The sequence below is a fragment of the Mercenaria mercenaria genome, chromosome 4 (genome assembly GCF_021730395.1).
Source record: "Mercenaria mercenaria strain notata chromosome 4, MADL_Memer_1, whole genome shotgun sequence".
Taxonomy (NCBI): Eukaryota; Metazoa; Mollusca; class Bivalvia; order Venerida; family Veneridae; genus Mercenaria; species Mercenaria mercenaria.
In genome coordinates, this window is record NC_069364.1 from 49075223 (window position 1) to 49102526 (window position 27304).

Below are 27304 nucleotides of genomic sequence, written 5' to 3' on the forward strand. Positions count from 1 at the left end.
GTTTAGTTCACTTGAGCACAGAGTGCAGGCGGTGAGCATTTTGTGATCACTCACCAGCCGTCTTACCATTGTCCATCCACTTTTGTCTTCAGACAACTTCTTGGAAAACCAGGTGGTGGAAGTTGATGAAAATTGGCCTGGATGTTTCTTGGGTAGTCTCCTTCAAAATATTGTTCAGATGGGTCCACTTGGTTGCAAATACTACGGGGGCTGCATGAGCTAAAAATAGAAAAATCTACAAATGACATTTTAAGATAATTTTACACAAATAGTTCTTGTGTGACCCCCTTCCGATATTGTTCAAATCATTCAGATTCGCCAAAAAACATGGCTGCCAGGGGACGTGGTCACTTTCCCATGTATGAATATAGTAGAAACTAAAAAAATCTTTTTGTATGAAACTTCTGGCACAATCTTAAAATAATTTCACTCATATTATCCTTAGGTGACCCTCTACGAAGATTGTTCTGACTTGTTGAAACCATGGCCACCAGGGAGCATGATATTTTCTAATCTAAACTACTTCAAAATTGGTAGTGTTTTACAAACTTTTTTTCAAAATACTTAAGGTCAATGACATTGACTCGCATATTAGACATTAGGTCTAATTTTTAGGAGAAAAACTTCATCTTATAGGGGAGTAAATATAGTAATATTTTTATACATCTGTTTTGATAAAATGGGTTGTATTATATGATGGTGCATGTGTCTGTCCTTCCATTTGTTTGTTTGTTTTGTTTGTTTCTTTGATTTGGGTTTAACGCCGTTTTTCAACAGTATTTCAGTCATATAACAGCGGGCAGTTAACCTAACCAGTGTTCTTGGAATCTGTACCACTTCAAACCTGTTCTCCGCAAGTAACTGCCAACTTCCCCACATGAATCAGAGGTGGAGGACTAATGATTTCAGACACAATGTTGTTTATCAAATAGTCAAAGAGAACATACGCCCCGCCTGAGGATCGAACTCGCGACCCTGCGATCCATAGACAGACCCTCTACCTACTGAGCTAAGCCGGGGGGTTCTGTCCTTCCGTACATTAAAATTCATGTCAGAAGCATAACTTAATAACCATTAAAGCTATTGACTGTAAAGTTGGCATATAGGTAGATGGCAATGAGTCAATGTGTAGAGCCCTTGAACAACTCTGTAAGTCAAAGGCCAAGGTCACAAATTGGGCTAAAAGGTCAATATTGTCCATTACTTTTTATCCGGAGCATAACTAAATAACCATGCAAGATATTGACTTCAAACTTGGCTTGTAGGTAGGTGGTGATGAGTGATGGGCAAAGCACATGAACTGGGTCTGTAGGTCAAAGGTCAAGGTCACTGATTGAGCTCAAAGATCAGATCTGTCTGTCATGTTTTGTCTGAGCATAAGTTACTAACAATTCAAGGTATTGACTTCAAACTTGAGATGTTGGTAGGTGATGATGAGAGGATGTGTAGAGTGCATGAACCAGGGAGGTAGGCCAAGGCCAAGGTTACAGCAAGGTCAAATCTGCCCATCATATGTGTCCAGGGCAAAGTATATTAGAGATTCTGACTTGAAACTTAAAATATAGGCAGGTGGTGGTCATTACACCCCTCATTCCCAGCCATTAACACCTCTCCACCCCTAAATAGATATATACAGTCGAATACCGTTACCTCGATATTCAAGGGACTGTAAAAATTGCATCGACGTATCCGAAGTTCGACGTAACGATATCGACTATCTGGGACTTCTTTGTACTTGTGTCGGACGTCTATATTGTTATTATATCCAATGCATTTTCAAAGGGTTTGAAAGGGGAAAGAAATAATATAAAACGTAAATACAATGTTAATTTTATTGACAAATAAAACACCCTATTTAAGTAGTACATACATACATACAACTTTTTAATTTTTCAAAAAATACGTGTACACATTAGCATTTTTATTCCTTCCCTAAACAAATCTGAATGTAGCGGTAATGTTCCTAGATGAGTAGTCATTTTGACTGTGCTTCGACACCTAAATTTGCCAGTTAAAAACGCATATTGTTACTCAACCCTAAATGGCAGATTTTTATTCTGTCAGACAGAAAATATATTTCATCCAAATTAGTTGTTATATTGGAAAACAGCTTGCCCGCTTGCACGCTGTTTTATCAGACTAATTATTGGGAATTAAATACAAACTTCCTGACATTTAAATTGGATTAAAGATTAAATAACAAACAAAACTAACACACAAACCAACTTGATTATGATAACTACATCGCCAGACAACAATAGGTTGATTTTCACACCTTACACATAACATGGATATTTTTTTGACAAGCTGTGATATCGACGAAACCAGGTGTAAAAAACAGTACAGGTAAGTTGACGGGACTGAAAAATCTCATCGAGCTAAACAAAATATCGGGCTAATCATATCGAGGTAATGATAAATAATTACATTGAAGTATATAGGGAAAAATTGGGACCGACTAAAAGACATCGTGCTAACCGGAGTATCGAGCTAACCGATATCGAGGTAACGATATTTAACTGTACATATATATATTTTTGTTTTTTTTGTTTTTTGCCCTTTTGTATCCTGTCACTGCAACAATCTACATTACACCCCCACACCATTACCCCTCCCCCACCTTTAGTATCCTTTGATCCCCCCCTCATCACCGCACACACACATACCCTGCTTTCACCAACCACCCCACACCCATCCCCCATTCTACGCCCCCCCCTCCCCCACACAGGACCTTTCTCTGTATCCTGTCACTGCAACAGTCTACATAACAGCCCCCACTGCACACACACTACCTGCTCCCTTCACGTCTTCCACACACACACCCTGCTCCCTCTCCCTACCTTCACACACATGCACCCTGCTTTCACCCCCTCCACACACACACCATGCTCCCCTCACCCATTCCACACACACCTTGCTCCCCTCCTGCCTTAAACCCTGCTCCCCTCAACCCCTCCACACATACACCCTGCTCCTCTCCTTACCTCCACACACACACCCTGCTCCCCTCCTGGCCTCAATACACACACCCTGCTCCCCCACCCCCTCCACACACACCCTGCTCCCCTCACCACCTCCACACACACCCTGCTCCTCTCATCCCCTCCACACATTCATCCTGCTCCCCTCACTCCTCCACACACAAACACTCTGCTCCCCTCACCCCCTCCACACACACAAACACACCCTGCTCCCCTCACCCCCCTCCACACACACACCCTGCTCAGTGTTCCCACTACATTTTTTGGCCGGGGGTATTTTAACCTCCAGCCAAACAAATCTGGGGGTGAAACATGAAAAGTGGGGGTGACAAAATTAAAGTGAACAGATAAAAGAAATAAACAATTTTTTAAGTATTCTTTGTGACATAGTGCATTCACTAAAATTCTGTTGCCCATTCTAGTCTATATAGCAGTGGTTTTCTGGACGCTTTACACCCATGGACAATGGGAACAGGGCCGGGGGGTTGGGGGTGTTGTCAGTTACATGCTGTTCGGGCTTTGTGGATGAATGTTGCACATCCCCACCCGCAGTTACAAACATGTTGGAAATTTTTCACTGTGCAGCCATTTTGTACCGCAAAAGTAAATAATTTCAGTACTATACTGATACCGCATTATCAAGTTTTAGTACCAGTCCACTACGTCACGCATTCGGGTTTAAAAAATGAATCGAAAATAGAAGTAAACTGTCAATTTGCATCAGAACTAAATAAATATTTTAATTAGTGAAGGTACATGACGGCGATATTACGGAATATTGATTAAACACGGTGATGTCTTTTTTATTAGCTCACCTGTCACATAGTGACAAGGTGAGCTTTTGTGATCATCCGTCGTCCGTCGTCTGTGCATGCGGGCGTCTGTCCGTCAACAATTTCTTGTCTGCACGATAGTGGTTTCATTTATGATTTTATTTTAACCAAACTTGCACACAACTTGTATCACCATAAGATCTCGGTTCCTTTCTTGAACTGGCCAGATCCCATTATGGGTTCCAGAGTTATGGCCCCTGAAAGGTCCAAAATTAGCTAATTTGACCTTGTCTGCACAATAACAGCTTTATTATGTCTCCCACCACACAGTGGTGTGGGAGACATATTGATTTACTCCAGTCTGTCTGTCTGTGTGTGTGTCTGTCACAAAGCTTGTCCGCACTCTTAAGTCAAACATTTCTCATCCGATTTTCACCAAACTTAAACAAAATGTGTTTGACCATAAGACCTCAGCCAAGTTCGATAACTAGCTAAATCGGCCAAGACACTTCGGAATTATGGCCCTTGACAATAATTTATGAATCACCTAGATGCATAAAAATGCTGAAGTCTTCATTCTCAAACATGCACCAAAAACCATTCATCTTGTCCGCACTATAAGTCGAATATTTCTCATCCGATCTTCACCAAACTTGAACAAAATGTGTTTGACCATAAGACCTTGGCCAAGTTCGATAACTAGCTAAATCGGCCAAGACACTTTGGAATTATGGCCCTTGACAATAATTTATGAATCACCTAGATGCATAAAAAGGCTGAAGTCTTCATTCTCAAACATGCACCAAAAACCATTCATCTTGTCCGCACTCTAAGTCAAAGATTTTGTATCCGATCTTCACCAAACTCGAACAAAATGTGTTTGCAAATAAGACCTTGGCCAAGTTCGATAACTAGACAAATCGGTTAAGACACTTCGGAATTATGGCCCTTGACAATAACTAATGAATCACCTAGACTCATAAAAATGCTGAAGTCTTCATTCTCAGACATGCACCAAAAACCATTCATCTTGTCCACACTCCTAGTCAAACATTTTTTATCAGATCTTCACCAAACTTAAACAAAATGTGTATGACCATAATTCCTCTCCCAGGTTCAATAACTAGCAAAATTGGCATAGGCACTTCAGAATTATGGCCCTTGAATTACTGAAAATCAGCCATTTTACTCTTCAAAGGTATACTTGTTGTGACTAAACAGTATAAAAACACTGACTTAGTGTTTAGATGATTAGGAAGTTGTGGGAGACATGCACTTTTCTCAAAAGTTGCTCTAGTTTTTGATTTGATTTTTACCAAACTTGCACACAACTTGTATCACCATGAGATCTCGTTTCCTTTCTTGAACTGGCCAGATCCCATTATGGGTTCCAGAGTTATGGCCCCTGAAAGGGCCAAAATTAGCTATTTTGACCTTGTCTGCACAATAGCAGCTTCATTTATGATATGATTTTAACCAAACTTGCACACAACTTGTATCAGCATAAGATCTTGATTCTTTTCTTGAACAGGCCAGATTCCTTTATAGGTTCCAGAGTTATGGCCCCTGAAAGGGCCAGAATTAGCTATTTTGACCTTGTCTGCACAATAGCAGCTTCATTTATGATTTTATTTTAACCAAACTTGCACACAACTTGTATCACCACAAGATCTTGGTTCCTTTCTGGAACTGGCCAGATTCCATCATGGGTTCCAGAGTTATGGCCCCGTAAAAGTCCAAAATTAGCTATTTTGGCTTTTGCAGCCATATGGAGACTTCATTTATGGTTTGATTTGATACAAACTTCCAAAATATCTTCAACAACAATAAATCTTGGATTCCATGATGAATCTGTCAGATCCAAAAATTATTTTATATCTGATTACCTCCCCTGATTGTAATCAAAATGGATTTATATCAGTAAGTCCTTATAGGACTTATTTGAAATTTCATTATTGTCATTAGTTGGACTGAGACAATCAGGGTAGATAACTATGGACTGATTTTATGTCAAATTACGACTCTTTATTTCAAATTAAAATGGGTATTTCTCCATAACTAATGAAGATACTGATCTGAAATTTCAACAGATGGACTTGGAGAATCAGTGAAGATACATATTGACAAATTACCTTATAGGACTTATTTGAAATTTCATTATTGTCATTAGTTGGACTGAGACAATCAGGGTAGATAACCAGGGCTCCGGAAATTTTGATAACTCAATCGGTCCGAAACGAAAATCCTGACATCGGCGCTACCCCACCCACCGCATTCCCAATATTACATATTTTGTAAAACGTGATAGGGTAAAGAAATAAGCATGTCATGCATTAAAACTGAGTTACCAGTCACCGCGCGTTACCATACAATGAAGACAGTTATTCAGTGTTATGTGTGATCGTTACTTTGTTTAAATTTCATTATTTTTTCCGAGATAATACGAGGCATTGACACCGTGTGCGTAACTAGTCTAAAAGCCAACGCACGTGACTTCGATACCGTATACACGGCAGATACTTTGTGATGTTTCCTCATTCTTTGATGGAATTCTATAAAATACGATGCGTCAAAGAGAGTTACACGACACATATTCTCTGCTAAACAGCCTCAGTATTTAAAGAATACTCTGCCGCGGACCGATGTGTACGTTATTTGAACGCTGAGATCGAATTTCCCGCATATATAGTACCAAAACATCACGCGGGTTGGCCACGGATATTTCCCAACTTACGTTGTACTTCAATAAGCAACTACATTTTATAAAGTTATATGTTCTCTTCTGATGTAAACCAAATTTCATTTTGAAACGTTTTTTAAAAGACCGATTTGATAAACAGTGCCACTCCGGTTTTCTTTATCATTCGTGGTTGCCCGTCCATTTTTTTCTTTTTTGTACAGTCGGGTTGCAAAGACGATTTTCTGCATTTGTTTCAACTGGAGCCCCAACAAATGAATCATGTAATTTTTTCAATCAAGTAATTATAAAAATTATTTTTATCGGTTTTCCGTGTGATGTCTCATTAAATCAAAGACCTATAATGTACAATTATAGCTCTTTGATTAAATGCAGCGACCATTTGTTTGTTACCGTGATCAAACATAGCCTTTTGAAATAAACCATCTGTCGGATTCTAAATAAAAGAAGTGGATCCCCGTCGAAATGATTTGGATCCAGTCAGAAACGTTAGGGAACCAGTCAAAAATGTTTAATACACCGCAGTCGGCTGTCTGCAAACATTAAAGGATGTGCCGCGCGAACATTGATTGCGTCACGCGCTAATTACGGACCGATTATCAAAGTGACAATCAGACCGGTTGACACGTTTATTGATTATCTGATGGTGCGACCAACAATTTCCTACTTGGCAGGTGATTGTGTATTGAGATATCAGACCAAAATTTATACTTTTCTCCGTTTTTACCGGACCGATTTTTTTCGTTTTTTCACTTCACGAATCGGTCTGAAAAGTCAAAAATCGGTCCAAAACCGACAAACCGGCAAATTTCCGAAGCCCTGTAGATAACTATGGACTGATTTTATGTCAAATTACCTCTCTTTATTTCAAATTAAAATGGATATTTCTCCGTAACTAATGAAGATACTGATCTGAAATTTCAACAGATGGACTTGGAGAATCAGTGAAGATACATATTGACAAATTACCTCCCTTTATTTTTTATCTAAATGAATACACCTTAGCAGCTTCTAATGAGATTGGTTTGAAACGATCATATCATTTTGAGCAATGGTACTCAGGTGAGCGATATAGGGCCATTGTGGCCCTCTTGTTTTTCTTTGCGTGATTTTTCATTCGGGAGACTTTTTCTTTGTGTGGAATGTGAAATCTGTGCATGAAAAACGTACATATTTACAAGAATGGGAACACTGCTGCTCCCCTCCCAAGCCTTCACACACCCACCCTGCTCCCCTCCACACACACACACCCTGCTCCCCTCCACACACACACACCCTGTTCCCCTCATCCCCTCCTCACACACACACACACACACACACACACACACACACACTGCTCCCCTCACCCCCTCCACACACACACTCTGCTCCAGTGACCCCCCACCACACACACACCCTGTTCCTCTCACCCCCTCCACACAAACACTCTGCTCCCCTCACCCTCTCCACACACTTATTCCCTCCACACGCACCCTGCTCCCATCTCCTCCTCCACACACACACCATGCTCCCCTCACCGCCTTCACACACACACACACACATTCTGCTTCCCTCACTCCCTCCACACACACACCCTGCTCCCCTTACCCCCTCCACACACACACACACACCTTACCCCCCTCCCCTGCTCTCCTCTCCCCTTCGACATATACACCTTGCTCCCCTCAGTCCCTCCACACACACACACCCTGCTCCCCTCACCATCTCCACACACAAATCACTCACTCACACCCTGCTCCCCTCACCCCTCCACACACCCTGCTCCCCATCCCTGCCTTCACACACATCTATCTCCCTTCTTTAAAAAAATCTTTAAAATTTGCCCGCCTTCTCTGATATAACCATTTGGGTGTATATTGTCCCGCTTGGCAGAGCTGCTGTACGAAGTATTTTATATTTCAGTTACAATTGTCAAAATAACTTGCATTTTCTTTGTCAGGTGACAGACTTGTACCTTTCTATTTCAGAAAATTTAAGAAAGGTGTGGAAGTTAGAAAGTGAGTTGTTAAAACAAATGTACCCATCATTGATGTCCACAGATATGGAATATCCAACAGATATGTTCTTTGTAGAAGTTGTTGCAGTCCCGCCAACAAAGTTCAGACCAGTTAGTGACTTTATCTATTGAATGATTGAAAAAAAGAGTACTTAGAGATTTTACTCTATCATCATTAATATATGTGTGGGACTTTGTGGGTTTTGTAGTTGATTCAATCTAGAAACTTAATTCTGTCAAACTGGCAAAATTTCCATTCATTCAGAGATCAAAATCCATGAATGTATATCCCCATGAAATAGCCATTTTTGCATAAAACATAGAATTTTCATGTCTACAAGATTAACAGATTTCACAGTATTCATAGTAGTGATATATTTGCTTAAATCTATTACTTTCCTTTTAAGGAATATAAAACTAGCGTCATTTTACAAAAAAAAGTATTTGTGGCTACAAGTTGTACTAAGTACTGGTTTGGAAAAGATTGGGTGGAGCTAAAGTCATTTTACATGGTGCTTATTTATCAGTGTTGTAAAACTTAGGAATACAAGACCTTTGATCATATCTTGTAGATTTCCATGAGATATGGGAAGAAGTTTGAGCATTCCCAGACCTCAAATTTACTACGTGTATTGAAGTGTAACTACATTGTGAGAGAGATACTATGGGAGATGGAGAAAGCCTCTGCCAACACACAGCTTGAAGAACAGGGCAAATACTCCGTAAGTTATATATCTTGAACAAGTAATGAAGGATTAATAAAAAGCATAAGGTATCAATAATATTGCCTTTCTTTAGACGAAAGATAAAAAATTGGGCAAAATTCTAATTGTTAACCATGTTTGTAGAGTTGCCCAATTTGAAATTGCTTGTCCTTTGTAGCTCTTGAGTTTGAGCTATAATTATGCACTTGGTTCAATTCTTTTATGTAAAGAAGTCATCCAGCTGGCTTGTGAAAGCTGTTGGTTTGTCAAATGTGCATTGCCGTTTCTGAAATAATCCCTAGAAAGTAATATTTGAAACAAATAAAAGCTAGACATTTATCTACCTCCACGCAGATGTTGGTATTTTTTGTGTTTCAAAACAATATTGTTAGTGCACATTCTCTATTCATTCAAGAGTGAACTTTTAATGATCACCTTCAGTACAAGCTTTACCCTATTATTATACCCCCACAAAACGAAGTTTGTGGGGTGGGGGGTATATAGGAGTGAGCTGGTGATCGGTCGGTCCATTGGTTTTCATGGTTTCCAGATGATAACTCAGGAAAGGCTTGACTGATTTATGACTGATTTCAATAATTTTTGGTACCCAGGTGTAACATCAGAAAATACAGGTCAAGTTCGAATTTGGGGTCAGTAGGTCAAAGGTCAAGGTCACAGTGACCCTGAACAGTTAAACGGTTTCTGGATGATAACTTGAGAACACTTGGGCCTAGGATCATAAATTTTGGTACACAGGTGTAACATGATAAAATAAAGGTCAAATTTGACTTTTAGGTCTGTAGGTCAAAGTCACAGTGACTCGGAACAGTTAAATGGTTTCGAGATGATAACTTGAGAACGCTTGGGCCTAGAATCATAAATTTTGGTACACAGTTGTACCATTATAAAATACAGGTGAAGTTTTACTTTGAGGTCAGTAGGTCAAAGGTCAAGGTTACAGTGACTCAGAACAATTGAACGGTTTTCGGATGATAACTTGAGAATGTTTGGGTCTTGGATCATGAATTTCTGTACACAGGTGTAACATGATAAAATACAGGTCAAGTTCAACTTTGAGGCTAGTAGGTGAAAGGTCAAGGTCAGAATAACAGGAAACAGTTAAACGATTTCTGGATGATAACTTGAGAATGCTTGGGCCTAGGATCATGAAAATTGATAAGGAGGTTGGTTATGAGCAGCAGATGACCCCTATTGACTTTGAGGTCAGTAGGTCACAGGTCAAGGTCACAGTGACCCGGAACATTTAAACCATTTTTGGACAATAACTTCAGAACGCTTGGGACTAGGATCATGAAACTTAATAGGGAGGTTGGTTATGACCAGCAGATGACCTGTATTGATTTTGACTTCCAAAGGTCAAAGTTCTGAACGACCTGGAACATTTAAACATTTTTCGGACAATAACTTGAGAATGCTTTGGCTGAGGATCATGAAACTTCATAGGGAGGTTGATCATGACCAGCAGATGGCCTCTATTGATTTTGAAGACAGTAGGTCAATTGGCTTAGTTCTGTGACAGTGTGGGCGTATAATTCGTCACTCCTGTTACAACTCTAGTTGGAAATTATTTGATTGCATTGTATTTCTTAACTATGGCCAGTAACTTGTTTCGTACTTTTGTGAAAGATATTTTCCTCATTAGAAACTAAATTAATATACTAAAATGCTTAAATTGCATTAAACCATGTAGAAATATTTTTTTCTGTCTTCAGAGAGACGTTAGTCAGATTCCAGGAAAAACTTTGGTCGATAAACTTAGTAATGCATTAGCGAAGTTGCAAGCATACGCTAATGCAGTTATTGACAGTGATCTTGACAAAGTCTCGGATGATGTCAATCCAGGAATTAAACAGGTAAAAATATCAGCTTCATGTTTAAAGTTTTTTTGTTGTTTTTTTTTCGTGTTCACTTTTAGGATCATTTCTTAGGTGGCCCTATTTCAAATTTTCTCTCAGGTCTAGATAATCATTGCAAAATTCTGGTTGTGATGGCAACCAAAAGGAAAAACTTCAAGAATCTTCAGAAATCAGAGGCCAGATCTAAAATAATTTCATAGTAGTGATATTGAAACTTTTTTTTTTTCCTGAAACAACTGGCCCGATTTTAAAACTGTTTCACATGAATGTTCCCTTGGTCCTTCAGATCATTCTGCTATGTCAAAGAAGTTGGCCACCGGGAGACGCTGCACACTTTCTCTTAAAGCTATAGTGGAAACTTTGAGAATCTTCTTGTCAAAAATTGTTGGCCAGAGTGCAATGCTCAGTTTTCACTGTATGTGTATACAAGGATTGATCCTAAAGTGACGTCACTAGAGCCATATGAATTTAAGGAAAACCTAATCTGTACAGGCTCAAGTTGTGCTTTGGTTGTCAGGTGAGGGAACCATCCACATGATTCATGTGTGGGGGGCAGGGTTCATGGTTCTACTCAGGTGCTTGGCCATGCCTGTAGTATTGTCCACATGGGTACCTGGGATTTTCCTCCTCTTGAAAAGCTGCAAAATCATTTTTGTCTAAACATAAGGCATGTTGCTTAAAACTTGGCCAAACATTTTTAAAATATGATTGGAAACCAACTCTTAAACTTACGAACAAGATAAAAGTATTCTTATCCACTACATTAGAAAAAAAGCTTTGCTGGGATGGAATACAAGTAGGCTTACAGAAAACATCCACAGTTTTCCATCCAGAATATATTATGTCAATATAAGGGAATAGGCTGACCAGACACGTACATTCAGACCATTGAGGTCAGGACACATTCATATGGGGTGCATTTGATCACACCTAAATTTTATACTAGACCAAGAATTAAACCATAACTCCAAGTTATCCGAAAGACAAAGGCACGGAACAAAAACTATGTTACAAGGACATGGACACAGTTGAAAAATAAAATGGCCATCAAATTAGTCATACCAAGAAAATTACTCTCTATGTAAAGTAGCCACAATAATCATCGAGCTAAAGCTTTGATTTTGATACCTTCGTTTTTTATATTACCACAAAACAAGATTTTAGTATCTGATTTTGTGTTTATTGTCACTAGGTGTTTGGCGTTGCGGTAAGTTTTATTTAGTCAGCTTTTCTCCTAAATATAGCTTTTGTTTGAAACTGGAATATTGTTCACAATCATAACTGACCCTGTATAGCAGAAACATAAGGACTATCTTGCTTTTTGCAAGAGTTTATCCCCCTCTTGTACTTAGAAAATATCAGATTTCTTGGTTAAGTTTTATGTTTAGGTCAGCTTTAATCCTAAACTATCAAAGCTATTGCTTTAAAACTTGCAACACTTGGTCACCATCATAGGCTGACCCTGTACAGCAAGAAACATAACTCCATCCTGCTTTTTGCAAGATTTATGGCCCCTTTTGGACTTAGAAAATATCAGATTTCTTGGTTAAGTTTTATGTTTAGGTAAACTTTTTCTCTTAAACTATCAAAGCTATTGCTTTGAAACTTGTAACACTTGTTCACCATCATAAGCTGACCCTGTACAGCAAGCAACATAACTCCATCCTGCTTTTTGCAATAATTATTGCCCCTTTTGGACTTAGAAAAATCATTTTCTTGGTTGAATATTATGTTTAAGTCAACTTTTCTCATAAACTATCAAAGCTATTGCTTTAAAACTTGCAACAGTTTTTCACCATCATAAGTGGACACTGTACATCAAGAAACATAACTCTATCCTGCTTTTTGCAAGAATGATGGCCCTTTTTAGACTTAGAAAATCATGGGTAGGACAATATTTCTATTATACAAAAAAAATCAGATGAGCGTCAGCACCCGCAAGGCGGTGCTCTTGTTTGATATGAATTTGTGTTTATTGTCTCTAGGTGATTGAGAAAAAGGAAGGTATATTCAGGAAAAATATGATGGGAAAACGTGTCAATTTTGCAGCAAGATCGGTTATCTCCCCTGATCCAAACATCAACACCTGTGAGATTGGTATACCGGAAGTGTTTGCGAAGGTTTTATCCTATCCCCAACCTGTCACACCGTGGAATGTACATGAACTGAGGCAGGCAGTCATAAATGGACCAGATATACACCCAGGGTATTTGAACAAAAATTTATCACCCTAGTTCTTTTGTAATACATTTTTTGTTGAGCCTGCTTGTGGAAGCAAAGACATAGTCGTCCAAATGGCAGTTCGGTGTATGTGTGTGCATCGTGTGTGCGTGCGTCTATCCGGATTTGTTTGTCCGGACCGTAACTTTGACATGCATGGAGCAATCTTGTTTATATTTAGTATGATTGTTAACCTCAGTGAGACAGAGTGTCTTGCCCAAACAGCAAGTTCCTATCTCAAAGGTCAGGGTCACAGTTGAAGGTCAGATGTCATATCTGATCTTCATAGCTGGTGGGCTTGACATGTTGCCTGTTGGCATCTAGTCTGATATTGAGATATTTCATTGCATCATAGTAACTCTGGTATTTTACTGAATGAGGAGGCAGTCTGAATGGACAGAATCACAGGTTTTACATACATTCTCACTGTTTCTTTTGAATAATTAGCTTAAAAACAAGATGTCAATGATCTATGGTTAAGATGTTGTGTACTGTCTATTGTATTTGATTATTTCGGCACATAGCTAATTTGCATTTGTAATTAAAGGCTGATCTTCAACAGCAATACTAAACTCAAGGTATCACATTTTGGAGAACAAATGTCATATTTGAGCTTATTGTGGTCGACATGTTGATGTTGTTGGATCTGAGATAATACATTATCATAAATTTGATATACACTAGAATAAAGCTGATTAATGTTGACCATTTTAGTCATAGGAGACGTTGTTCAAATTGGCTTGGTTTATGATAGGTAAAGAAAGACGAAATTTTGATGTTTCAGTAGTAAAAATTTTACAAGTGATAAAAACAATGTTACATTTGTTTCTTTTCACATTGCATTTATCATATTAAACTTCTTGAATAAGATACATAAAATGCTTGGCAGAGCCTCGCATTTTATTATTTTATTCAATTTGTTTAATGAAATCAGTATAAAAATACAATCATGTAATTTCCTGTATTACATCATTTTAGGATTATTTTTTGTGAATTATAGTGAAAGGAAATCCGTCTGAAGTAATACCTGATTTTGTAATATTCATAAAGAACATAAGGTCATGAAATTCCTAATATGAACTGTTTGTTTGTTACAGGGCTACTCATGTTGTAGATGAGAATGGACATAAAACACGACTGGATAGTAGATACCCTGGTAAACGAGAGGCCATAGCCAAACAGCTGCTCACTCCTACCATGGTTACAGAAAAAAATCCAAATGGAGTGAAAAAGGTATGTCTTTGTTACACAAAAAAATAAGGGGATCGTTTTTGTCTTGCCTGCTTTTAGTGGAAGCGAGGCTAAGCGATCCAAATTCCGCCGATGGCATCAACAATTGGGAATAATTAAAAAATTGTTACATATATTTCTTTTAAACCTTGTAGAATGATTTAGAAACTAATTTTACACCCCCATGGTGACTCCTGGCCCCCAAGGGACCTTGACTCAACATGTACGTGATGCTAATTTGCACTTGAACTAACCAAAAAAATAAAACTTGCTTTACTATAAGGTTCTGATATCTGTAATGTTGATAATAATTGGAATTATTTGACTTTGGCAGATATTTTCAACCAGTAGTTTAAAAAAACAAGTAATTGGGCAAGAACGTTTAGAGCGTATTATCTCACAAATAACCTTCTGCATGATACAAATAGTGTTTTAAACCACATGGGCCATAATTTGGAAATAAAAGCAAGATAATATCAGTATGATTCTTATACATATAATTTCTCTGATGTAATTGATGAGATTTTGAAAGATAAATTTCTATACATTTTCAGGTTTTTAGGCATTTAAAGAATGGGGATGTGTTGTTGATCAACAGACAGCCTACCCTACATAGACCGAGTATACAGGCACACAAGGTAGGGATAGAGTGGGCATTATTTGTCAAGTGATTAAGGTGCAGTGAAACATGGCTGACCCAAGCATTGTCAGCTTTAGCATCCAGGCTCCTTTGAATTATTATGTCCCCACCAGTAGTGGAGACATATTGTTTCTGCTCTGTTCATCCGTCTGTGAGGCAGTCCATCCGTCTGCCACACTTCATTTCCAATCAATAACTGGAGAACCATTTGACCTAGAACCTTCAAACTTCATAGGGTGGTAGGGCTTATGGAGTAGACGACCTAAGGGTGTAACGAAGGTTAATTGATTTTGTTGGGTCCCGTACGATTTACAGAACAACGCATGTCCGCATATGGTACAGCACGGTGTATTCCCATACTCCAAATACTAGGGAAGTAAAAATCAATAATCATGGCATCAGTTGAATTCAATCACCACTGGGGACAATTAAATAAAAAATTTGGACTCGTTTTTGTTTGAGGACTATCAAGTAGGATGACAACAGATTTAACAACATGCTTGCATTGTTATAATGAAGTGTCATAAATCAAGTAATGCATCCAATATGGCAGCCATCATCGTATATTTTTGACATGTCTGTCGTCAAAGCAAAAAAGATAGTTACGCCTGACAAAAGAACAAGCTCATCTACGACTTGTGCAGCAGACCAGTTATGGCTCAAGGGCACAATGCAAAGGAAATTGCCCATTGGCTCTTCACGAGCACTTGTTAAAACAAAGTCTGTAGGTCATTTTATTGCAGCTGATTTGCAACTATTTAGTGTAGCTGAAACTTAGCAATCATTTTAACAGACTTTAGATTGAATGTAGCTGTATTATCAGAATCTTAGAATTATCCAAGGGATCAATTTTAATGTGTTGTCAAGTTGTAATAAAGTTTAAATTGTTTCTACTGTCTTTTCATCTAAAACTATGTATCACGATACATATTGTATCATACACTTTGTATCGTGATATGTATCGTATCACAAAGTGAGCGTATTGTTACACCCCTAAAACGACCCCTGTTGTTTTTGGGGTCACTCCATTAGAGGTTATGGTCACAGGGGCCTGAACATAAAAGCCATTTCCGATCGGTAACTTGAGGACTGCTTGACCAGAATATTGAAACTTCATAGGATGATTAGACATGCAGAGTAGATGACCCCTATTGATTTTGGGGGTTTCTCTGTTTAAGCTCAATGTCACAGGGGCCTAAACATAGAAAACCATTTTCGAACAATAACCACTTGACCCAGAATGTTGAAACTTTATAGGATGATTGGACTTACAGAGTAGATGATCCCTATTGATTTTGAGGTCATGCTATTAAAGGTCAAGGTCACAGGGACCAGAACATGGAAATCCATTTCTGATCAATTACTTGAGAACCATTAGACCCAGAACCTTCAAACTTAATACAGTGATAGGACTTACAGAGTAGATTGCTTCAATTAGACCCAGAACCTTCAAACTTAATACAGTGATAGGACTTACCGAGTAGATTGCTTCAATTATTTTTGGGGTCACTCCATCTAAGTCAAGGTCACAGAGGTCATCTGCCTGTCACACTTCATTTTCGTTCAATAACTGGAGAACCATTTGACCTAGAACCTTCAAATGTCATTGGGTGATAGGGCTTACAAAGTAGATGACATCTATTATTTTTGAGGTTACTCGATCAAAAGTCAAGGTCATAGGTGCCTGAACACAGAAAACCATTTCTGATCAATAACTTGAGAACCACTTGACCCAGAATGTTGAAACTTCATAGGATGAATGAAAATGTACAGTAGATGACCCATATTGATTTTTGGTTCGCTTGAGCAAAGATCAAGGTCACAGGTGCCTGAACATGGAAAACCATTTCAAATCCATAACTTGAGAACCACTAAACTAGGCCCAAAATACCGAAACTTTTTGGATGATTGGACAGGCCGAATACTAGATGATCCCTATTGCAGCAAACCATCAGTGTCTTTTGGACTTCTGCTCCTACTCCCCTATTGACTTCTTGCCTATTACTACTATGCATTGGGGGTGACATGTGCTTTTCTACAACAGCATTTTCTAATTTGTGCTGTTCTGGTGGATTTCCTTTTGTAATATATATGAAATTACCATGGCATGGTTCAGCATGGATAAAGTGAGCTCTCAAGTATACTGTATGACACCTCCTCCATGTTTATGAATCTACTCCTTGTTAAACCTGGCACACTTTAGCAAAGATGTCATAACTTTTAGCATCAAAACTGCCATAGTCAAGCAAAGGTGTCATAACATTTAGCATCAAAATTGGCATACTCGGTGGGTAGCATATTTTTGCATATATCCAAACTATTCATGAATATTGCAGGCAAGAGTATTAAAGGGAGAGAAGACATTACGCTTGCACTATGCTAACTGTAAAGCGTACAATGCTGACTTTGACGGCGATGAAATGAATGCTCATTTCCCACAGAATGAAATAGCTAGATCAGAGGCCTACATTTTAGGTAAGCATAATGTTTAGATATATGCGTATACCTCTGCAGACATAAATTTTATAGAAGTATATTGTTTGGCTCATGCGGTTTAAAGACATACACTAGAATTCCCTGTATATGAGAAAAAGAGTTGTCAGCTCTTGAAGACGTCATTTCCCCAAAAAGGCCATTTTCAATATGGTGTGCTTGTCTTTGTTATACTTAAGTAGTTTGTCTGTCAATTTTCAATGTAAAATCTTTTATGAACAATACCAGAGTTAGTAGGAAGCTGTTAAGCTATCCATGGTCTTTTGTTGTACGAAACAACCAGTCTTTGCCTGAAAGTTAGGCATTTCATGGTAGTCTGCTTGTTAGGTTCGTTATATAACCTTATTTGCCAGTGTTACTGTAAAAGCACATATTTTTGCTCGGTCAAAATTTATGATTTTGAAATTTTGAGTTTGTTTGCGATGTTTAATATTCGCGAAAAATGTTTAAATGGTATCCAACTTTAATTTGAATTTTACTAATGGTAAATATTTATGTGAGAATTAATTTTCCTGACATGAAGGCCTTCGCAATTATAGTGGAAATTAAACCCTCGCTTAAATTACTGATTTTACATTATTTTTGTGTGGCAACAAAAAATATTTTTATTTGGTATATTATTAGCGATCACAGATTGGCAGTACCTTGTACCAAAAGATGGCACACCTTTAGCTGGTCTGATACAGGATCACATGGTGTCCGGTGTCTCACTCACTGTCAGAGGACGATTCTTTACAAAGTAAGTGCCACAACATTGATAAACATATCTTTTCACTGTAGCCCAGTAAAAAACCCAAGGTCTGTCATATAAGATCTCATCCCAATAATAATTGGGTTATTTTCCATGATAGTTTCAGAAAATTTATTGGTCATAAAATGTTTCAAGGTCTGCTTAAGGGTTACTTACGGCCTCTAAGTCACAATGGGTTTTACCTTGCTTGTGACATACGTGTCATAATAGGTTGTTACTTTACTTACAAATGATTGGTCATAATGGGTCGTAGGAAAGCTAACAGCCATTAATTGCTTGGGTGTCAATATATTGCAGATCTGTAGTGATACTACTGTGTACTATGGAGCTGATTTTCTTTTTGTTTTTTGGGGGGTCACCAGGTCAAAGGTCAGGGTCACACTGGTCAGCGTTAACTTTTTGCATAACGGCACTTTACTTGCGGACCACTGCACCCAGGACCTTCAGACTTCACGTGCTGATAGTACTCATCGAGTACACGACCCCTACTGACTTTGGGGTCACCAGGTCAAAGGTCAAGGTCTTAGGGGCCAACGTTAACTTTTTGCATGAAGGCACTTTACTCGCAAACCACTGCACCCAGGAACTTCAGACTTCACATGCTGATAGTACTCATTGAGTACACGACCCCTACTGACTTTGGGGTCACCAGGTCAAAGGTCAAGGTCACACGGGCCAACGTTAATTTTTTGCATGAAGACACTTTACTCGCGAACCACTGCACCCAGGACCTTCAAACTTTACATGCTGATAGTACTCATTGAGTACACGACCACTACTAACCTTTGGGTCACCAAGTAAAAGGTCAAGGTCACAGGGGCCAATGTTAACTTTTTGCATGAAGGCATTTACTCGCGAACCACTGCACCCAGAACCTTCAAACTTCATATGCTGATAGTACTCACTGAGTACACGGCCCCTACTGACTTTGGGGTCACCAGGTCAAATGTCAAGGTCATGGGCCAACATTAAATTTTTGCACTGAAGGCGCTTTACTCAGGAACAACTGCACCCAGGACCTTCAAACTTCACATGCTGAAAGTACTCACTGAGTACACGACCCCTACTGACTTTAGGGTCAACAGGTCAAAGGTAAAGGTCTTAGGGGCCAATGTTAACTTTTTGCATGAAGGCACTTTACTCGCGAACCACTGCACCCAGGACCTTCAAACTTAACATGCTAATAGTACTTATTAAGTACACGGCCCCTATTGACTTTGGGATCGCCACGTCAGTGGTCAAGGTCACCAGGTCAAAGGGAAGGTGCTGGGGGTGGGGAGGCATTTGTCACCATTAGTGACAGCTCTTGTTTTACTTAGCAGTATGCCTCAGGTATTAATTTTTCATTACACAACTTCTCATTTTATTTTACAGAGCAGATTATTGTAGACTGGTTTATGGTGCTCTTGTAGACAAAAGTGGACCAATCAAAATGCTTCCACCCTCAATCATTAAACCAGTCAGATTGTGGTCGGGAAAACAGGTAGAAATCTGTTTTTAGATTTAAACTCGCCGTCTGTAAGTTTTGTAGCATGTGAACTGACATTACCTTCTTGATATAGAATTCTAATTTTAGATTTTGTAAAAAAATTTAATGGAAGTCAGTGCAGTCTTACTTGTTAAAATCTCTGTGTTTTAGGTAATATACGGATAAAAGAAATTGTTCTATGTTTCATATTGAATTCAGTCACTTCAGATACAGTTTGGTATAGTTTCTAGATTTTTTCCGGCATAGACCTATTTTCCACAAGACATCTATATGTTTGCTTCAATAAAATGAAAAGAAAAAGGAATGTTGAATAGTAAGGAGTGAAATGCAAGTCAGCTGTAGTCGGGTGCCTCATATTGCCACATTTCAGAAACTGGAGTAAACAGAATAAATGCCTCACTAGTGTTCTCAAGAAACAACTTGAAAACATGCAAATATATGCATGAAAGTGTCTTGTTTTATGTGAAGTACATTTCAAAGTAATGAATAGTGAACCGCCAGTTTATGCACAAATATGCAGAAATTGGAAAAATTAGGGTCTGTTTATTAGGGGTATTTTTAATACACCAAGGAGGCATATTTCTGTTATAGAATTACTGCTATTTACACCTTTCATTTTGTCTGAGGATTTCCTCCCTTAGCACAGACCTAAAATTGTATGAACTTTCTTATTTTTGTAACATGTATTTTCTCTAGAGTCTGTACACATTGAACTTCTTTATTGGTGTAGGTTTTATCTACAGTAGTTCTCAACGTGATACCGCATGGTCAGCCTGCTTTGTCTTTGGATGGAAAAGCTAAAGTTCCTGAAAAGGTAGCTTTTAGATTACGAAAACCACAACAGTTTTAAATTGTGTGCCATTTACCTAGGCAAGAAAAGTTTGTACTTACTATTAAAGAAACAAGAGTCTTCCTCCACCATCAAAAAATGGAAAGTCACCATATAAATTAGAGTTGTGTCAGTGTAACAACTCCAGCAAAACAAAAAAGAAATATAGAAACAACTTTTAACCTTTGTTGCAATATTGCATGAACTAACAAGTACAGCGTGGGGACTTAAACTCTGTGGAGAATGTGTGGGTGGTTAACAGGGTGATATATTAGGGTATCTTCTCCCATTCCTGACAAAACTTTTGAAAAAAGTATTATAAATGGAGCTTTTTCCAGCCTTTTCAATCCTTATGTTCGCTTGATAAAACTTTTTGGTTTTTATACGTTTTCTGTTGTTCCAAGTTAAAGGATGTATTCATGAATTTTTAGATGAAATAATATTGTCTCCTCGGCATTAGCTGACTTAACTGACCTTAATTTGTTCTTTTTACAGCTGCATTGTGCATTCAACTTTTCAGCTAGAAAGATAGAAGTATTACTGTAAATACAAATACTTGATGCCTCTACTTAAAGACCCTTGAAAGATCTTTGTCATTGTACTCCCCCAGAATAATAATGATACTTCCATTTATGCTTGAGTAGCCCGCCAGCTTAGCTCACTAGGGTGAGCATCAGTCTACTAATTGTGGGGTCAGGAGTTTGATCCCCGGGCAGGGCCTGTGTTCTCCATGACGATTTGATAAAAGACATTGTGTTTGAAATCATTTGTCCTCCACCTCTGATAACTCATGTGGGGAAGTCGGCAGTTACTTGCGGAGAACAGGTTTGTACTGGCACAGAATCCAGGGACTCTGGTTAGGTTAATTGCCCACCGTTACATGACTGAAATACTGTTGAAAAGTGGCTTTTAACCCAAATCAAAGAAACAAATTTATGCCTGAGCAGTATTTGTTTCATGCACTTGGATAAATAAGCTGAGAATGAAATTATCTATAAGCAACTCTATAGAGCGGCCCGGGGAGATGAAGAAGGGGGTTACGGTACATCTGCCTGGCTCTTTCTCCTGGCCTGACTTGCTTGAAGGCATGCAGGTTCATTGTGTGTATTAGTATTGTGTGTTATGGTGGGGTGCACTCCAGGGTAACATTGGCACCCCCCTCCACTATGTACGGAGGAGAGGCCCAGGGCAGGGTTACGTCCGGGACCGCAATAGCTCAGGAGTCAGATATAATCCAGGCTGCCCGCTAACAACAATCCTCATCAGGGTGTGCAACTGTTTGGACTGACACCAAGGGTTCTAACCTGGGTCACTGACTTGCCAGTATACCATTTAGGGAAGGCAGTTAGATGTCTCCCCGGGACTGTATAAAATTTAGGGGTTTAGCCCCCGTCTGCAGCCAATATTCCGCCACAGGGTTTATTATAGTCTGGATAAAAGTATTGATGTCAAACAATTAAAATCTTGTTTATTTGTTGGTTCTGGTTGCACATGTATGTTCCTGCGGGATACACTGTGGAAATCAGTCAAATGATTGTCAAGAGTCAGAGTACTGAGTTTGTTCCCATGAACTATATATGTGTATTCTCCCTTTGTCTGGTAGAGAAATCTTTATAGTGATCCCTCTTTGTCCGTCTCGTAGTTTTTAGTTTTAATACTTGAAGTATGGGATTTAAGCAACTCTTTAGACGTAGTAAAACTAAATGGAGGAGAACGTGATTTAATTGCATTGTTAATGAATAGATTCTTACAAAGGTTGCTAAGAAGTTTAAGACCTTTCTTTTGTTCATTCTTACAAAAAAGTTTTGTTTTGCAGAGTTGGGTCAAGGTTCAGAAAGGTAGTTTTGGTGATGCACTGAAATACATGACAGAAAGTGAAGATGTTATTATCAGACAAGGGGAACTACTGTGCGGGGTACTTGATAAAGGGCATTATGGTCCATCAAACTTTGGATTGATCCACTGCTGTTATGAGGTACATATAGCCATTGTTTGTAATATTTTTTACAGCTTGAACAGCATTTTTAGTTGCATATTTTTTACTAGAAAGCAAAACATCAGTGATTCAAAAATGTTTCAAGCTCCCTCAACAGTCAACCTCGAACTAAATCACTAAAAGTAAACGTGATTTTATTTTTCCAGTTATATGGTGGTGCTATAGCTGGACTTATGTTGACATGTTTTGGACGACTTTTTATGAACTTTCTTCAGTGGCGAGGATTTACACTGGGTGTCGAGGATATTTTAGTAACAAAACAGGTATGTTTATTTATTTAGATTCAGAGGGCTGTTTAGCCCTCATTTTATGTGTTAACTGTAGCTCTTATCTGGAAAACTGTAAAGATAAAATAGATTAGCACCAGGCCCACATATACAGGTTTCAGAGTTTCATTTCAGTTACTTTTCCTGTATAAAGCTTGTCTAAAACATTTTCACTTTTAGCAAAAGCAAAAAAAACACTGTTCCTATAGTATCAAGTACAAAAGGTGCATGACCACAGGGCTCAGTGTGCAAATTTAGGTACTTAGCAGTCAGACCATAAAAATGTTATATGGACCAAAATGGAGATGAGGTCTGTATTGCATTTATTGCCTACTGGTTTTATTAAAGGAGATATGCAAATGAGGAAAAAATATTCATATTGAAATTAAGGAGGAAACATTTATCAAAATTTTTAAAAAATGATAGAAGCACAAAATTTAAAGATTAAAAACAGGAGCACTGAATTTTATTTACCAGGGCGATAAAAGGAGGAAAAAGCTTATAAAGAAGTCCCCGACCTGTGGTGAAATGTCAGCTAAGAAGGCACTGGAGCTTGAGCCGACATGTGACAAGGAAGAACTACTGAGTGCTCTGAAGAATGCCCATTTCAGTAAAGATGAGAGACGGATGAGAGAACTGGACATGAACATGCGTAACCAGACCAATACCATACAGAATGATATTGTCAAGTAAGTAATATTCTGGCAAGGTCATGTTAGTATTCAGTACTTATATTTTCCATAGTTTTATTAGCTCGACTATTCATAGAATAGTGAGCTATTGCACTCGCCCATGCGTCGGCGTCGGCGTCTGCGTCCGCGTCCGCGTCCCGATTTTGGTTAAGGTTTTGTATGTAAGCTGGTATCTCAGTAACCACTTGTGGGAATGGATTGAAACTTCACACACTTATTCACTGTGACAAACTGACTTACATTGCACAGGTTCCATAACTCTATTTTGCTTTTTTACAAAATTATGCCCCTTTTTCGACTTAGAAATTTTTGGTTAAGGTTTTGTATGTAAGCTGGTAACTCAGTAACCACTTGTGGGAATGGATTGAAACTTCACACACTTATTCACTGTGATGAACTGATCTACATTGCACAGGTTCCATAACTCTATTTTGCTTTTTTACAAAATTATGCCCCTTTTTTGACTTAGAAATTTTTGGTTAAGGTTTTGTATGTAAGCTGGTATCTCAGTACTTACTAATGGGAATGGATTGAAACTTCACATACTTGTTCACTATCATGATCTGACATGCACTAAGCAAGTCCCATAACTCTACTCTCTTTTTTTTCAAAATTATTGATCTTTTTCGACTTAGCAGTTTTTGGTTAAATTTTTGTATGTAATCTGATATCTCAGTATCCACTAATTGGAATGGATTGAAACTTCACACACTTGTTCACTGTCATGATCTAACATGCACTGTGAAGGTCCCATAACTCTACTTGGCATTTTTACAAAATTATGCCCCTTTGACTTAGCAGTTTTTTGTTAAGTTTTTGTATGTAAGCTGGTATCTCAGTATCCACAAATTGGAAAGGATTGAAACTTCACACACTTGTTCACTGTCATGATATGACATGCAGTACAGAGGTTCAATACCTCTACTTTGCATTTTACAAAATTATGCCCCTTTTTCAACTTTTGTATTCATTCAAATGACAAGGCTGTTGAATAGTCGAGCGTTGCTGTCCTCCGACAGCTCTTGTTTATTATACCCCCCAGATGAAATGTCTGTTGAAACTATTTTGGAGTCTGGCATATCCCTTGGTCCATCTGTCTATCAGTGTGTCAATTGTTGGATTTACAAGTAACAACCGGTACACAAAAGTGTTCATCAAGACAGTACAATGAGAACCAGTTCAGACAAAGGTCAGTACATCAAAGGTAACGGTCAAACAGCATAATTTTGTGTCTTTTTCCATATTATAAGACAAGCATTAATTACTTACTTCATCAAGACAGGTCGTTGCAACACATATGGTATAATTGATTTTCAGATAACTACTCCTAAATGTTCAACATCATAATACAATGAGAATCATGCGCAACTTAGGTGGCTTGGTCCAAGATCAAGGCCACTGATCATGAGGTGAAAGATCAAATAGCTTACTTGAATGTGTCCACTCCATTCTTACAAACTGCTAGAAGGATCATAAATGGCTTTGATATCAAGACAATGTTCAGATTGCTAGACCCAAATCACTATGTCAAGGTTAAAATCATGGATCTGGCCTCTGTTGTCAAGTGGTTATGGGGATGACTTCTCTTGCCCTTCACTGATGTGGGTGTTGAGCCTTGCTTGGGGTGAAGAATGATGGCCCTTTTTGTACTTAGAAATTCTGAACTGTAACTCAATCTTTTCTTACATACTGACCAGCAATTGCGGATGAGCGATGGCACCCATAGGCAGTGCTCTTGTCCTCCAGCCAGGCAATGATCAGTATCTTTTATTGTGGTAGTAGTGCGATTAAAACTGTTGGTTAACTTGGAAAGAAAGCAACATTCTTTATATATATCATAAAACCTTATACGTGAGAAGTAATTTATGCATATATGCATGTTATTTTTGCAGCGCTTGTATGCCAAATGGTTTAGAAAAGTTGTTTCCTGACAACAACCTGCAGCTTATGGTGCAATCTGGTGCTAAAGGATCTATGGTAAATATAAGGCCTGGGATGGTTAAGGACTGGTCCTGATTTTAGGCATTTGACTGCCTGACTTTCTCTACATTACTCTATTTAAAATGGACTTTTCAGGCTTGAGAAGTTTTTTATTTTTAGCTCACCTGTCACATAGTGACAAGGTGAGCTTTTGTGATCACCCTTCGTCCGTTGTCCGTGCATCTCGTGCGTCAACAATTTCTTGTCTGCACGATAGTGGTTTCATTAATGATTTGATTTTAACCAAACTTGCACACAACTTGTATCACCATAAGATCTCGGTTCCTTTCTTGAACTGGCCAGATCCCATTAGAGTTATGGCCCTGAAAGGGCCGAAATTAGCTATTTTGACCTTGTCTGCACAATAGCAGCTTTATCTATAATTTGATTTTTACCAAACTGGCACACAATTTGTATCACCATAAGATCTTGATTCCTTTCTTGAACTGGCCAGATCCCATTATGGGTTCCAGAGTTATGGCCCCTGAAAGGGCCAGAATTAGCTATTTTGACCTTGCCTGCACAATAGCAGCTTCATTTATGATTTTATTTTAACCAAACTTGCACACAACTTGTATCACCATATGATCTTGGTTTCTTTCTTGAACTGGCCAGATTCCTTCATGGGTTCCAGAGTGATGGACCCTGAAAGGGCCAGAATTAGCTATTTTGACCTTATCTGCACAATAGCAGCTTCATTTATGATTTGAATTTAATCAAACTTGCACAAAACTTGTGTCACCATAAGATCTAGGTTCCTTTCTTGAACCGGCCAGATCCCATAATGAATTCCAGAGTTATGGCCCCTGAAAGGTCCAAAATTAGCTATTTTGACCTTGTCTGCACAATAGCACCTTCATTTATGATTTGATTTTAACCGAACTTGCACAAAACTTGTATCACCACAAGATCTTGGTTCCTTTCTTGAACTGGCCAGATTCCTTCATGGGTTCCAGAGTCATGGCCCCTTAAAGGTCCAAAATTTGCTATTTTGGCTTTTGCAGCCATATAGAGACTTCATTTATGGTTTTATTTGATACAAACTTCCAAAATATCTTCAGCAACAATAAATCTTGGATTCCATGACAAATCAGATCCATTCGTAGGTTCCAGAGTTATTTTATATCTGATTACCTCCCCTGATTGTAATCAAAATGGATTTATATCAATAAGTACTTATAGGACTTATTTGAAATTTCATTATTGTCATTAATTGGACTGAGTCAATGAGGGTAGATAACTATGGACTGATTTTATGTCAAAATACCTCCCTTTATTTCAAATTAAAATGGGTATATCTCCGTAACTAATAAAGATACTGATCTGAAATTTCATTTTTGTCAACAGATTTATTTGGCAGATCCTTCTTTTGTTAACATACAATCATTTTTTTTTTTTTTTATTACTTCCCATTTACGTTACTATAAATAGCTTGTTTTTAGTAACTTTTTTATTATTGACCGTAGGGAAAAACAGAGACCACTTTTCTGTGGTACAACATGGATGGTACCTCCAATTTTTCGGTGTATTTTGACATATCTGTACCTTGTAAGAATTTTTTTTTTCTTTTTGGTTTAATTTCTTCCCTTTGTTGTTCCTGTCCTTTGGACTTATATATTTTTTCTGAGGACCTTCTTGTCCTCAAGTGCAATGATAACAGGTGAGCGATATAGGGCCATCATGGCCCTC

General features: G+C 38.4%; 1 protein-coding gene across 1 annotated transcript in view; it reads left to right on the forward strand.

Moving 5' to 3' along the window:
* Window positions 1-27304, forward strand: part of LOC123551623 (DNA-directed RNA polymerase I subunit RPA1-like) — a 61819-nt gene that overhangs the window by 8370 nt on the left and 26145 nt on the right. The window contains exons 6-19 of the mRNA XM_053541102.1: window positions 8420-8559; window positions 9021-9170; window positions 10886-11026; window positions 13015-13235; window positions 14347-14482; window positions 15034-15117; window positions 17456-17594; window positions 18237-18351; window positions 19738-19846; window positions 20583-20666; window positions 22498-22656; window positions 22824-22940; window positions 23421-23632; window positions 25528-25612. Of these exons, the coding sequence (XP_053397077.1) occupies window positions 8420-8559; window positions 9021-9170; window positions 10886-11026; window positions 13015-13235; window positions 14347-14482; window positions 15034-15117; window positions 17456-17594; window positions 18237-18351; window positions 19738-19846; window positions 20583-20666; window positions 22498-22656; window positions 22824-22940; window positions 23421-23632; window positions 25528-25612 (1892 nt within the window). The remainder of the gene's footprint in view (window positions 1-8419; window positions 8560-9020; window positions 9171-10885; window positions 11027-13014; window positions 13236-14346; window positions 14483-15033; window positions 15118-17455; window positions 17595-18236; window positions 18352-19737; window positions 19847-20582; window positions 20667-22497; window positions 22657-22823; window positions 22941-23420; window positions 23633-25527; window positions 25613-27304) is intronic.